Source organism: Pseudopodoces humilis, chromosome 10 (genome assembly GCF_049639895.1).
Source record: "Pseudopodoces humilis isolate 2021_Gansu_Grassland_sample_001 chromosome 10, ASM4963989v1, whole genome shotgun sequence".
Taxonomy (NCBI): Eukaryota; Metazoa; Chordata; class Aves; order Passeriformes; family Paridae; genus Pseudopodoces; species Pseudopodoces humilis.
This window is the reverse complement of record NC_142209.1, coordinates 14,680,187-14,695,394: the sequence shown is the minus strand read 5'-3', so window position 1 is coordinate 14,695,394 and position 15,208 is coordinate 14,680,187. Positions and strand designations below refer to the sequence as shown.

Genomic DNA, 15,208 nt, shown 5'->3' with positions numbered 1-15,208 from the left:
GGCCCGACCTCCGGGCGAGGGCGGCCGGGACAGGCCCGGCCCCGCCGGCGCGGGAGGAAACGTCCCCTCCTCTCCTCCCCTCCGGCGCGGCGGGTCCGCCCGCTGGCAGGGACTGCCAGGGAGCGGTAATTACCGACCGGGCGTTGCACAACCCCGCTACCGGCGCGGCCCGTCCTGCCCGCGGCGCGGGGCCGGACGGCGCCGCCCCCTCCCGGCATCCCTCGCTCGGCTGCTCGGCTCGGCTGCGCGCGGTCGGCGGCTCCGCGCTGCTCTCGCCATGGCCGCCTACAGCAAGTTCCTCACCGCGCGGCACTCCGCCATCGCCGGGGCCGCCGCCGCCTGCGCGCTGCTCTGCCTGCTCAGCAAGTGGCGGGCGGCCGCGCAGCACGGGTGAGCGCGGGGCCCGGCCGGGCTGCGGGGCGGGAGGGGCCGGGCTAGCCGCGGGGCCGGCGCCGGGAGGCCGAAGCAGCGGGAGCTGTGCTCGCCCTCACGGCCCTGGGGCCGGCGGAGGGGCAGCCGCGTCCCTGTGCCATGCACGGGGCAGCCGCGTCCTTGTGCCACGCACAGGGCGCTGCCACCGCCGCCCTCTGCCTGGGAGGCGGCTCCTGGGCGCGGGGGTCAGCCTGCTTTCCCTCATGCCTTCCCCGGCCTGGGGTCGGTGCCACTCTTGCGAGCATCCAACCACCGCCGCCTTGTTACCCAAATTATACCGGCTTCTTCTGTTTTCCGGACTAGGAACGAGTATTAACACTTGACTTCTAGGAATGACCGTGTCTGCATAGGCAGTTTATGGACTCAGATGTTGTTGGAAGCTGCTGTGTGACAGTAAGATTCTTGGGCAACGATTTCGAAGGGGCCAGATCTGGTGATGTTCCCTTGCAGGTATAGGGTGTGTATTCATTAATGCCTTACAAAGAACTGCTGCTGCAAAGCGTGGCAGATGAAGACTATATCACAGACTCAGTCCTTTCAAGGTTTTACTGTGTTTGTGATTGTAGGTTGTTGACCGTATGCTTAAGACCTGGTATGTTGCGATATTACTGTTGAGTATCTTGTAGGTACTACAAAATTATACTGAAATGGACTTACTCAACAGACTTAAGTAATAACATACCTGAGATTAAGCAACGATCCAGTTTTATTTTACCTAATTCCGTACATGCACAATATCTGTAAGAGTTTCATGAAGTTAGGTAATTGTCACACAACATGGCAGACATTGATACGCTGCTGACAGGTCATGCATTTGCTACCTTACATTGTTTTTTGCATGAGAGTTAAAACAAGATCCTGAGCTATGGCTGCAAGTTACTCTTCTATCGAACTCATAGGGAGGGGTGATTTTTTTCAAATATCTTTGCCTAAGGTAGTGAAATACCACTTTAAAAAAACCAGAAAACCTGTGTGGAAGGGCACAAAAATAGTGAGCTCAGATTTTCACACCTAATATAGTGGTATCTGTAAGAAATATTGGGCCATGCAGATGTTCTAGGAGTAGTTATGTGTTAAGTCAGACCAAGAATATTCTTTTAAAGTGAATCTCAATTGTCCACACTTAGCTTGCTCTGCCTTCATTGAGGAATGGTCTTGGAGCACACAAACCAGGCTGCATTCAGATTGGAGTGCATCTTCAAACATAGATGCAGGTCCAGTGTAGTTTTGAAGTGCATTTAATATATTCCCATTGTTACTAGCATTCATTTGATTGAAGCAGGCTAGAACTTGTCTAGAGTAATCTCCCTGTACCTGAAATAGATATTATGTGGGTTCTGGGTTGTCCCCATTAGGCTGTTTTGCTTTCATGTTTTCTGATGTAGATATGCAGGACTTGACAATGGCAGTGCATACATTAGCTTGAGGGTCAGTGTAAGGAAAGTAAGTGTTAGCCTAAATGCTGAAGACTATTTGGAATGTGTCTTTCCTGCGTGGATCTTCAATTTTGCTAGGCATAGTGTTAAAAATCTGAGGTGTTCATATATATCAGGTGGACCAAACATTATTACAGGATTAGTGGGAATTGAGAAGGGGAGATAACTTATGAATTACATTCTAGCTAATTCAGCAGATGCATGGGCTTGTGAGAGCCTGACCTGATCTGTCCCTTTTCCTCTCTCTGCATGCACTGCAGTCTTTCTGACACCTTGTCCTTTTCTTCTTTAATCTCTTTAGTCATTTTGCATTCTTGAATTTATTAGAAATGCAGTTGCAAAAGTAAGTACCATGCTTGCAAACTTGATTTTTTGCTTGTGTGTATGTGTTGTTTTACACTTTTGAGTCCCTCCACAGCTCAGGTCTTATTTACTGCTGGTACTGTATTGTGGCCATGGATTCCAAACTCTAACATCCAACGTTCGGTTGTTTCAATAATAGCTGTGCTGCTGCTTGAATGCTATATTGAGGATGGTTTTTGCCCACTGGTCTTCGTTCTTTTCTCCATGTTTCCCTGTGAGGCAAACCTTGCCAGGAGCCTTACAGAATGCTACCTATCAAGACTAGGCAGTAGGTAAGCTACATTGCCTATATCACCAGCCTAGACAAAAGCATCTGGTTATTACCATTGCCTCATCCTCCTTTTGTCTCATTAGTTCATGTATCATTCATTTCTTCATGCTTTGTTGCTAATGTAAATTATGGCATACTTTTGAAAAGGATTGTCATCGTGCCAAATCTTTACATTTTCAGCATTCTTGTGCTGGTATATGATGCTGACATATAGTAACAAGTACATCTTTGAAATCTGCAGGGCCCAGTGTATCCTTTAACATCTGTGTTGTATATCTCTGACTCTTTGGGAAGAGGAAGAAGATGGGAGGGCATGGCTGTCCTAAATTTTTGTACTTATTCCTAGGGAGAAGAATTTCACTTGGCAATCTAGATAGTCTGGAAGAGGACTGGTAGCATATCTGCTGCTTGAGGTTAACTGACTGAGATACGTGAGGTGATTTAGTTTTGTGTGTGTGAATTCCTTTGTTAACCTTGGTGTATAATGCCTGAAAATGTTGTGTCATGTTAGTGTGAGGTGAATTTCAACTTCTTGAATTATAGAAGGTGAAATTCTAGTTTTGAGCTTTGTAAGGGCAAAGGTAAATGTTGCAGACCTGAATATAGCCAGTGAAACGCTGGGCTTAACATTCAGGTGAATCATTGAAGCGTTCTAGTGCAACTATCAACTTTACCTGCAAAACTTCTTCCTTCCTCACATAGTTTCAGAATACATGCTTAAACATACTTTGTGTTCAAAATAACATTTCATGTCTTCCTGTTATTTCATGTGTTTCTGAAGTAACTGCCATTTTTCTGATTGATTTTGTGTGCTTTTTTATGTTTTGCTGGAATGTCAACAATAGGTCTGCTGCTGGTTGAATTTGGAAAGTAAAATAGCATACAAATTGAGAAAAAGAAAATCTTTTAGCAAATCAGATGTGTTTGAATGTGTAACAAGAAAGCTAGCTATGTGACAGACTCTTCATGTTGTATGTGTTCATTTTTATATAGAATAACCCATTATAGGCATGATAGCAGGAAGGAGAGGTAGCAACTTTTACCTGCTTTTCTGCTGTCAAGCAATAGGGGCAAGGTTCAGTACAACTCCTATGAAGTAGTAATGTATGAATAATTAAGCTGTATGTGTTATGCCAACCTGCCTTACTAGGTCAAAGATCACTTAATTAATACTGCCTGGATTAGTCACAGATGTTGTTCTGTAAGAGGTATTACACTGCTCATTGATTTTACAGAACTGAGAAGTGGTGTCAATTGCAATTTACAATGCATTTTTACCACAATTTTCTGAAATCTTCCAAAGTAGAGTGATGTAGAACTGTATGCTTATAGTAACTTGTTAGATTTCCATCTTACTTCCTTGGAGTAAAGCACAGAGAAAAATACATTGGCTCTTTTTCCGAGTTGCTCTCAAGAAGTCTGTTTCCTTATAAAAGCTTTGTGTCCTCTTGGGAGGGGGGAGATGTTATATCTAAATGCAATTATGACTTCAGTTGTAGTATTTGGGGTTTTTAGACTCATGAGAAGTTCTTTCAGAAACGACATTATCCTGGGTTTATAGTGCAGAAAAAAAGTCTGTTTATTCTCTTTCCCTAGTCCTGCCTCAAACAAGAAGCAACAGAGTATTTGCTTAAGATTTGATTGCTTCAGAATTAAAACCTTAAGGGGTGTTACATAAAGGAGCTGGATATTTTTCATTATCACTCTAATAAGAATTTTTCCCAAGGATCCATGTAATTTAAAATAAAATACTTAACACAAGTAGACGATGAGTTTGGCTTACTTTCAGAAAGAAGGTATTTAACTCCTACAACTTTCTGCTAGAAGGAAAGTCTGAAAGAAGTTATAGCAGGTAGTTAGGCTAAAAAGCTTGAAACTGCAAGATTAGGGAAAGTGAATAAATAGTTTAGGGTAACAGGAAGGCATTTGTAATGTGTGGAAAGGTGACAAAATATTTCAGAATCTGCTTGTAGACACACTGGCCTTTCCTATCACCTAGCTGCATTCATTAGAATCCAAGATGCTAGGATGTGGACACGATTTAATATAAACTGAACTTCTGAAACCCATGTGATGGCATCCCACCTGTGAGGAGAAAAATGAATAAAGCAAGAATAGTGTGTGCTTGGGACCTTAGAGGTTAGGCAAGCCTAAAGTGAGGGGGAAAGCTCATTGAGTAGAGGGAGGCTGAGTTGCAGACAGTGTATATCAAACAGGGTTTTGCACAGTTCATCCTGGGTGACACATAACTTACGCTCCTGCCTGTCACTGTGCTCCCCAGCCATTGTCTGCTGAGAGTGGCAGCATGTGTCACTCACTCAGTAGATGTCACTGCTTATGTCCTTGGCTGCACAGCCTGTGAACATGCAGTTTGACAGTGATAGAAGTGCAATCAGTGACAGACACCTGTCCAAATGTTTGGAGGTGCTTTCAGACATAAAATGGGAGTTTAAACATAGCACGTGGTAGTTGTAGCTTGAAACAGATGGTGAATTTTTATTTTGTTTATGAATATCTAGAATGTTTTTCTCTCTTACTAGGTTGAGTCATTTCTCTAGACTCTGAATATGTTTGGGTGGGCTTTCCCAGTGGGATTCAAATGGAGGGACCTGTTCTAGTTGAGTCACAGCTGTTTGACAGGAAGAGTGAAATTATATTGCTGCAGATTAATAGACTGCTTTTGCGTATGTAAAAGCCTTAAATGGAACCTGTGTTACCTGGAGGAAAGGTGGCAGGTACCAAAAACAACTTTATACTAACTACATTGGAGTAAATTTATTCAGGATGTGAATGTGACTGTCCAGTCTACTGCTTGCGGTAAAGGCACCTGCCTTGAGAAAAAAAACAAACAACAAAACTAAATATACAGATACAATTACTAGAAAATACATTGAAAATGCAGTCTTGTAGAAAAACCTGCCTGGGGCTCAGGAAACCTGTCTTCAGCTGGAGGGTATGGAGACAGGAGAAACCAGATGACTCAGCCCTAATCCTAGCATTTAGCATCCCAGCATCCTGCCTTTGTTTGGGGCCTGGCTAACTAATTAGTGGTTTCTCTCTCAATTAAGTTGCATAAAATGCTTGCTGTCTAAGGCAAGATCTAGTGTAAGTGTGTGTAACAGTGTAAAACTTCTTTTAATTTTATAGGAAACTAGCTAGAAATCTGTTACCACTATTATTTCTGAGGCAGATCTGCAGCTACAGCTCTGGCCCAAGCACAGCTTAAGACAAAATTAATAGTGGTGAAGTTTTTTCTTATATATAAGATATGTTATTGAGATGCATTCTTTTACTGAAACTTTGAATTTCCTCTCCAGCAGTTCTGCTTTGTTACCTTCTTCTCAAAGGTTTGTAGAAACTTTTTGAGCTTTAGCAATGCAGAGCTCCTGCTTGCGGTAACATAGCTCTCTGTGACCTTCTGAGTCCCCTTCTTGCTTGCCTGAATACATTCCCCTCGCATTATTTTTGGTTATCCTGCAACTAGCCACCACTCTAGAGCAACGAAAGTTGTGTTCCTGGTTTCTGTATGTGCTCAGAGTGTACTGTGTAAATGGGCATGCTTTTGGACTGTGCCCAGGCTTCTGAGTAAGGTTGCTGTCCTTGACCCAAAATAAATGTACTGTTGCTCGCTACTGTTCTGTGTGAGATGTGCACTATGAGACTCTGCCTGCCAGTGAGCTACATCAGACCTCTCTCACTGTAGCTGTTATTTCTTCACACTGTTGCATTGCATCTTTAGTAATTTGAATTTTATTCTGTCTTTACAATGTCTCAGTAGTATCTTGACTACAAGACTAACGTGAAAACTGCACAAATAATAATGAACTATTGCAAGATTGTTTATTTTGTGTGATTTTTGGAAGCTGTGAAAACTGCACAGTGCCATTCCAACGTGTAAGGTCTGCAGGTTGCCTAGAGGTAACAACTATTTGAAATGCTGCACTTAATTCTAAATCAGATATTCTTTCTTTGCAGTGTGTGGAGCAGGAGTAAGTCATCTTAACTCTACGGAAGGAAGGTAGCATGATCTGAAATTTGTAGGGCTTTTTTCAGTTAAGGGCAATGTAACATTTTAAAGCCCTTACTTCCTCGTCCCATGTAATTAAACAGCAAGTCTTGCTTATCACTCTCTTCATCTGCAATTCCCTGTTATGCTTAGCTTAGTGTAGATGGCTTCCTCTGAACTTTGTTCTGGATGGAGGCAGGTATTTCTAAAGACAGTAATCCTTTAACTTTTTCCTGTTTGCTATTAAATACCACAGAATTGGTATGCCTAAGACCTTTCAGTAAGAAGACTGAGGCCTCTTGAAGGCTTTTCACAGTTTCTCAAATCACTTTCTTCTTCAGTAGTGTGGAGAATTATTCTGTTCGAGTAACCAGTATTGTTTCAAGTTTCTTCAGAGAGAATAGCCTCACTGGTATGTAAACAGAGTCAAAAGAGTGAGTGCTCTGACCGGTACTTACTTGGAGACTGGAATCACATGATTTCCCCCTTCCCCCTGTGCTACGATACTGCCCTTGAAGTTGGATCAGCTGTCAAATGCCTGTACAGAGTCCTGAAACTCTATTGGTTTCTTTAAAATGTCTTGCTGGTTTGGGCTGATCGTGTTTCTCAGTGTAGGAGAAAGATGTTTTGTTGTATTGCCTCCTGTCTACTGGGTAATTACTTGCCTATTTACTTCTCTTTAAGAGAGTTGTCATTCATACCTGCATGGTAACTGAATACCAAGTTTGGTGTAGTTGTGTTATCCAAGGCACTGCTGATACCTTTCTCTGCTTTTTATATCTATGTTTGCTGTAAAAGCCCTGTGCATTTAAATAATGGGTAGCAGGCTACATCTGAAATGCTGCTTTTCCTGAAACTTCCTCAGGTGTTGGTTGTGTGTTCTGTCGACTCTTTATGTTCTTAAAAAAAATTTGCACATTGAATTCAGACTGCTTTTTTGAGGGCTTTGTGCAGTTAGATCTTGAAAATATATGGTGACAAGTTCCACTGTTTTAGATTCACTATTACAGATGTTTTACTACTGTATTGTTTCTTATTTTTTTTCCTATATGTTGTCTGGATAACCCTTTTCAAAAACCTTTTCATTGCCATCCCCCTTTGTCTGTGAGGGCACAAAGCAACAATGGCTCTGTACCAGGGGAGTTATTTGCAGTGGAGAACTTGGCCAGTATGTAGCACCTACCTGCCTCCACCACTGAGACTCGTGATGCTCCAGCATTAAGTAAATGAGAGGTCTGGAATAATGGAGAGCTTGAATCTGTTCCAAGTATTAGAGCTCTTTGCTGTAACCAGATAGTCTTGCTGTATTCTTGCTGACTAATTGAGGATGTTATTTAGTCTTTAAATTCATTGAGAATACAACCACCATTCTCACAAATAAGTTCTACAGTAGTACAATGGAGTCTGGAGTAGTGCCAATAGATACTGGACTGCAAAGGTTTTATTGCAGGCAGAACTATGGCACAGTGTTTGGAAATGAAATGAGAGCTATGTAGGCACATTTAATTTTTTTTTCTTCTAGACTTCATATTTTAAGATTGTTTCCATTCTTTCTGAAGTATTAATCTTGTTTTGAGCTTTTACAAATTTTTTTAGAAAAAAGAGAACAAAACACTGTTGAGGCTCTTTTTTTCATTAGATTTTCAATTTACAAATCTTAATTTTTATCTTAAACCTTATAAATATAAATGCTAATTAAGTGTGAGTTCATAATTATATGTAAGATCGTGATTTCTGTACAATCCTTCTTTCTCTTTAAGGGATAATCAGTTTCAGCTCAGTAATTTCAGCTGCTCAATTTCTCTCAACAGCTAGCTAGGAAAAATGTATCAATAAATACATCAAAGATATTCAACTAACTACAGAATAATTCTGGGCCTTATCTTCCTAATAGATTATTAATATATTCACTTCTGGTCCTTTTCAAGCTGAAATTGTTGTGTATTATGAGTGTTGTGACTTCAAACATTGGAAGAACTTGAAGCAGTAAAGCTTACAGGAATTATTACAGCATGCCTGGAAGAGCAGCATGCTTTCATCTTACATTTTGACAAGTCATGAATCATCTAGAGAAATAACCACATAATTTGATAACTACTTATTTATGCTTAAGAATACTACTTTCCTCCTACTGCCAAACCAAACATGATTGGACTGATCCATATTCAAGTTTTAAAAATATAGGCCAGCTTTTTCTATTCTGAAAAATTACAAGATGTATTGAGAAGTTTCTTGTACCAGAAATATATTGCTCTTGCATCACCAGGATGTAGTCTTCAGCTAGATTATCTCTTAGACTTTACATCTGTTACCATTTCCACAGAGATGTATTTCCATCACAGCCTGATTAAATGTTATATACCTTCTGAACTTTTATTATTTCTCCCCCAACCTGGCCCCAGCTGCCCTTTGTATTCTTTGTTTTGTCTTTTGCACAAGTAGTTTTACAAGATTATTATCTTGTCTCAGACTTCCGTCTCTTCTACCTTTAATTAAGTTCTTGCTAAACTGGCAGATCTCCCTTCTTGCTTTCATGGTCTCCTTCTTCCCTTCTTTTCTCATATTCCTCTGCTACCTTGCCTCTTCCTTTCATAGTAATTAAGTTATTTCTTTTCATTGGTCAGTGACAGTCATAGATCTTTCTAGTCAGCATAAATTAAAATAGGTACAGTTCCATTCTAGATATTTTCTTGTCAGCTTTAAAACACAAGTGGAAGATGGTGCTGTTGATGAAGTTATGGGATAGCTGATTGTGTGGCAGTCTGCAGCTGTTTTGGTGTTGTAGATCAAAGGAGCAGTGCCTTTCACAGTTTCTGCTTTCTTGTAGTGCCCTAGGTTCTGCCTTGAAAGTGTATGAATGTTGTAGTTTTAATCCCAGGGTTTTAATATCATGGTTAAGAAAGTTGCAATTTAATATGTTTGGTGGCTACTTTTAAACTTCATAAATTCTTCAAGCAGCTTCATGTGCTTGTCTGATGCTTGAGTGCTCCAAAAGGAAGACAAACTGTGTCTTGTCAGCTTTTGTTTCTTAAAAGTAGAGGCAAAAGAATAGCATTGTGCTTTTGAATGTTTGTTTAGCACCAGTTGATAGATGTTTTTCTGCTAACTGTTCTGTTAAATGCAGGGGAAAGAAAATAGACTGAAAACTAACTCCCCTTTTGATGGACATCTTTGTGGGAACTTGTTTTCACAGGAGCTGGCTTTTTTCCCCTGCAGCATATGTTTATGAACAAACAATCTCTCTGTGTAGTAAATGTGTTATTTTGAAGTCAAATACAATGCAAAACAAATCTGGTTGGTTTACTTAGATAGTGTGAAACATCAAAGTTGGGTTGCTTGGATTGCTGAATCTGCATTTGTATAGTTTTCATTTGTGGTCAGTGGAACCATGTAGCCATACTTGTAAAGTACATGTGAGAAATAGAAAATCCCTTGGAGTTCATGATACAGAGCCAAGGTAAAGCAGAACTAGGAGATGAAAGGGTGAAACTTGGTTTTCCTACATGAAACTGGCTGCTGGAATGAGTAGAGTTCACTGGAATTACATGTGCTGTATAAAAGCAGCACATAGGTTTGACATAGAAGGTAGCCCTGCTGAAGACACTGTATTGCTTTGAAAGAAGTAGATAGGAATATAACCACAAGATTTTCTCTCTGTCTTTTGTGTGTAGAGATCAAGACAAAGAAGTACATTAATAACAAATAAATACCTTTTTTTCTTTTCTTTGCAGTAAAAGAAGTGGAAAACAAGCATTGCAGAATAATGAGGTAATTCTTCATGTCAAATATTCTTTAATAATTTTACATAAATGTGATTTTTAAAAACTTTTAAGTCCCATTGCTGTAGTTTAATCTTGGCTATGGTGCAAATATGATTTGAATGATGCTTTCAGACTTGCATTGGTGAAAGTAGAAGAATCAGGTTAATCACAAGAGGCTGAAGTTTGACTCCATAATGATGGATGCTTGATGTGCACAGTGTTGTTTTTTATCTGTTATTGCCCTATGAATTTGAAAGGACTAGTGTTGTAAGTTTTTCTGTATGGATAGAAACAAACAGCTGTGTGTAGATTTGGTAAAACTTGTATTTATTTTTTATGTAAAAGAAATGGGTATGGAACAAGATGTTGTCTGACAGTTGCTAAATTAGAAACTACTTCAAACATCTGGTAGGAGGTTTGGCATTTCCCTGATCTTTTGTTGTTAATTCATTTATTTGAAAGGGATATACTAAATCCCTTTACGCTAAGATTTTTGTTTCATGTTCAAATAAAATATGACAGACCAAAAGGCAGAGTTTGTGATTCTGGTATTACAATGGTATGAACAGATTCCATGTACTTTCATCTTTGCTGGAAACTTAAAAAAAAAGGCTTGCATTGGATAAATAGAAAGGTGTATGCAAGCATCATGTTAGCTTCTAACACATCTTGACTGTGTTACCTACCATAAGCACTTACCTTTTGGATAGCTATACCTATTTGTAAAAACCTTAAATATCTTTCCCTTATTCCTATCCATCTTGGATGCGGTTTTGCTGAATGGTATTAACTTTCTAAGGGAAAAAAAAACTTCTAGGCAAGAAGATACTGGAATGAATATAAGTGCAACACAGAAGTATATAGAAATGGGGAAGGGCTGAATAAAGGGGAAGAACAGGTTAAACTCACATATGTTCAGTCATTTGGAAATGTAGGCATCAGACATTGTGTTAGTAATTTCTATTACAGGAAAACAATAATGTGTGTAGGATCATGCTTTATTAGGACTGGACAGTAGTATTAGTTGTTTGCATTGCTTGGATATTTGTGTAAATAACTTAATTAAAGTGTTGGAATCATCTACTACATAGCATTCTATTTGGCTAGAATTTTATTCATAGCTTGTGTTTACATAGGTTTTTGGAAAGGATGCGACTATTGCTGACTTCATGCTATGAAAAACAGGTGTAGTCTTCTTCACAGAGCATTCAGAGTGGATCTTTTTCAGGTTTCCTGTCTATCTGGTAATATTGATTTAGGCATTTTAGCATGGTTCACATGAGCCTTGGGTAGCAAAGGTAGCAGGATTATGTTGATTAGACAGGACTTGTTCAAAATACACATGTGCCCTTTTTGTCTGTTTTCAGGAGTGAATTCTTCTGTCCTTATGTGAAAGAAAAGAAACCTGCACCATTGGCTTTTAAAGAGTGTTCAGGTTAATCAGGACAGAAGATAGGGTTATATGGAGTGAACAAATGAAACTGACTGAAATAAAAGTTGTTTGGGTACAGAAGGGTTTTTAAGTCTGGTAGATATATCTAAGTAGGAGTGTGTTGCACCATTTTGTAGAAGTAAAGCAATAAAAAATTCTGGTTTCACTTGAAGCAACTTTGGGTTGTATAGTCAAAAGACTTTAAACCATTGATTGTCTAGACAAATAATGGAAGGCATCTTTAAAAATACTGGCTGATGGTGTCTTTTAGAAACAAGCAATGTTAAGAGATGTTTGCATTACAGCTTGCACTTGGATGTACTTGAGTGTTGTGGACTGCATCGTTTGTATATCATCTTTAACACAAAATTGAAAAAAAAAAGTATTTTATATTACAGCAGCTACTTCCTATTGTAGTTTGTTTTGATAGCTCTCAATTCTTTATATAACTTGCCTGAACAGGTCTTAGGTTGTCAGGAAATACTGTAAATTCTGCAGAAGGAAGGTAGCTGTATATTTCTTGGGTAGGGAAAATATCACATCAACAATTCAATAATACAAAAAATTCTCACTTTTCTTGTTTTGTTCTGTGTGCAGCAGAAAGAGGGAAAGAAGGAACGGGCAATGGTGGACAGAGTGTTTATTGCACGAATATGTCGAATCCTGAAAATAATGGTCCCTAGAACACTTTGCAAAGAGGTAAGCATTGCCTGCAGTAATACAGAAGTAAAGCTGGAGTCAAGTCTCTTTCAAAATTACATCAGAATTTAAACAACTGCATATACATTACTTAAATAGGACTAAATTGTGCTATGTATTTTAAAATAGCTATATAATAATATGAAAGTCTACATTATGCTTGGTTGTTATATCACTAAAGGTTCTGGTTTCAATTACAAGATAAGCCATTTACTGTTAACTGGTAACTACTGTTGTAGCATAACTTATAAAAGGGCATCTGGGTTTGTCTTGTACGACGCAGTACACTTCTGTGTGCAAATGCTTCCTATCTTTAAATAGGATGCAGTTAATTCATTATTTTGATTTAGTAACTTATATCTAGGCCAGCCTGTATTAGAAAATGAATTTGTCAAAAAGTCTCTCAGCATCATTTCAGGAAAGCTATGCAGTGTAGAAATCAGAGCTTCCATCTATCTTTCCAGGACACTTATAAAAAAAAAAAAATCCAAAGCATTAGTTGAGCTTGGAACTTAAGCAATGAACTCTAAGAATTTATGCATCAGGCACAAGAGCAGTGAATTGCAATATCTAGAGCAAGCATGACAGCCAGCTTAGCCTGCATGAACAGTGAACTTCAGCAGCCTAACTACAAAAAGGAGGTGCATGAATGAAAATGCCTGTGAGAGTGCTCACAGAGCTGGCCTTCATCAGCTTCAAAAGGTCACAGCCATTAGAAGAGGTTACAGATAATCCCAAAAAGCCCCAAACTTTGCTCCCATATTTGAAAACAACTTTACTGGAAGCTACAGGCTGGTCAGCCTCACCATATTCGTGGCAAGACTGTGAGCAAAACTTCCTGTAAGCTAACTCTGGCCACACAAGGGGAAAAAAAAAGTGATTGCAAGCAGCCTGGATTTACCAATTACAGATCATGCCATACTAACCTGATTGCTTTCAGCGATGAGAGAACTGGCCGTGCAGATAAAGGAAGAACAGAGGATGTAGAGTACTTTGATTGTCAGGTTGCCCTTAACACCCTGATAGCCAAACTGAATTGGCTGGATGAGTGGACAGTGAAGTGGATGGAAAACTCTGCACTGTTGGTCTGACTGGTGACTGGTTACTAGTGGCCCTGTTTTGAGTAGGGAGTTGAAGCAGATGATGTTCAGAGGTCTCTTGCAACCTTATGGCAGAAAGGTGTTTTAGAATAGCAGTAACTTCTTTATTCCTGCAGTCCTCGATCTTATAATGTGTGTCCAGTATATGTATCAACCCAATACAGCTTTTAAAAAGGCGAACTTTCACCATAAAAATGTAGTCACTACTTTATTAAAAGTATTATATGCTAATGCGTTTCAGGCAAAGTAAGCAAATATTACATTAGCTAGGGCAGCAGGGTAATACTTTTCTGTTAGATACAGTTGGATGACTGACTGGAAAAAATGGTTTTAGCCTTTATTTAACTGTTGCATTTCTGTGGTTGTACTAGACAGGTTATTTGCTGCTTATTGCTGTGATGCTGGTAGTCCGCACTTACTGTGATATTTGGATGATTCAAAATGGAACAGTCATTGAAAGGTACCTATACATTTGTTTTTAAACATTCTCTCATGTGTTTCACAGGGAAAGCTATCTATCAGAATACATATTCAGACATTTCATAGCTTGCTTGTTTAAACTGTTGAAAACTGATGTAGTTGCAATCTGGGGAGGGACCACTATATTTTTTGTAAATAAAAATAAAATTTCATTTATTAAATTATTTTTGCTCATCAATAAAATGATTTTATTAAATTAGTACTTTTAAACTATTGATCAAATAATCATTTGGTAACATTTTGTACACTGAAGACTCTAAATATTGTTGATCTGAATGTCCAAAAAGGTACATCAGAATAATGGTTTTATGTCTTAGACATGTTGTGTGGATATTAGGACTTCTGTTTCTTTCCACTGAGCTGTTTTGCTCTTTAGATTGATAAAAACAATGCTTTCAGTCTTAATATGTTAGAAAGTGGTTTTTAGACCTCCTATTGTTCTTGCTGGTCTTGTTGCTAATTGAAGCAAGTCAGAGTGTGTCTTGAACTGTGAATTCAAAATGATACTGTGTTTGAGGAGTGACATTTGGTGCTTTGTAGAATGGAAAGACAACTTTGTTTCTCTTGTGAGAATCTGTGGAAGCAGAGAAGGGAAAGAACTTGTATTCTGTGACCATGAATTTCTGAGTCTGTAATGAGGGCTGTTACAGAGGAGCAGACAAGGAGGTAACTGCTCAGTCTGCCACTTGGCATACTCAAGGGTGTCAGACTGGATCCTACAGCTGATGCTACAGGTTTCCATGATGATTTTTCTTCTCTGTGAGTTTATCTTCTTAAGATGTGCAAGTTTATGCTTTGTTGTTTCTCTTGTAACTGACTCTTAGCTGGTGGTCATTTACAGTGCTATCATTGGCCGCAGCAGAAAAGATTTCAAGAAATACCTGTTCAACTTCATTGCTGCAATGCCTGCTGTAAGTGCTCTTCTTGTGCTGACCTATTAGTAGAACATATTTTAAATGTAAATTAAGATTTTGAGGAAAAGATTTCAAAGGAGTGTCTTAAAACCTATGAAAATTAGTTGTTTTACATACAGGTCTGTATGAAAACACATTTCATTTTCTGGCTCCAGTGTGTGGGAGACTTTACCAGCATATTTCCTTATTGGTAGCAACTGTTTTTTAGACATGTTCAAGTTAGTTTTGGTAATGTCAGTTTTGACTATAGATTTGGGATTCTTTTGGCGCCATTGAAGATGAGGATTTTTTTTTAGACTTTAATTTTTATTTTT

At 39.2% G+C, this 15,208-nt stretch overlaps 1 protein-coding gene across 1 annotated transcript in view; it reads left to right on the top strand.

The window, feature by feature from the left end:
- The first annotated feature begins 200 nt into the window (after positions 1-200).
- ABCD3 (ATP binding cassette subfamily D member 3) overlaps positions 201-15,208 on the top strand; it is a 29,158-nt gene continuing 14,150 nt past the window's right edge. The window contains exons 1-5 of the mRNA XM_014250887.2: positions 201-390; positions 10,240-10,276; positions 12,299-12,400; positions 13,872-13,960; positions 14,822-14,891. Of these exons, the coding sequence (XP_014106362.1) occupies positions 278-390; positions 10,240-10,276; positions 12,299-12,400; positions 13,872-13,960; positions 14,822-14,891 (411 nt within the window). The 5' untranslated portion in view covers positions 201-277. The remainder of the gene's footprint in view (positions 391-10,239; positions 10,277-12,298; positions 12,401-13,871; positions 13,961-14,821; positions 14,892-15,208) is intronic.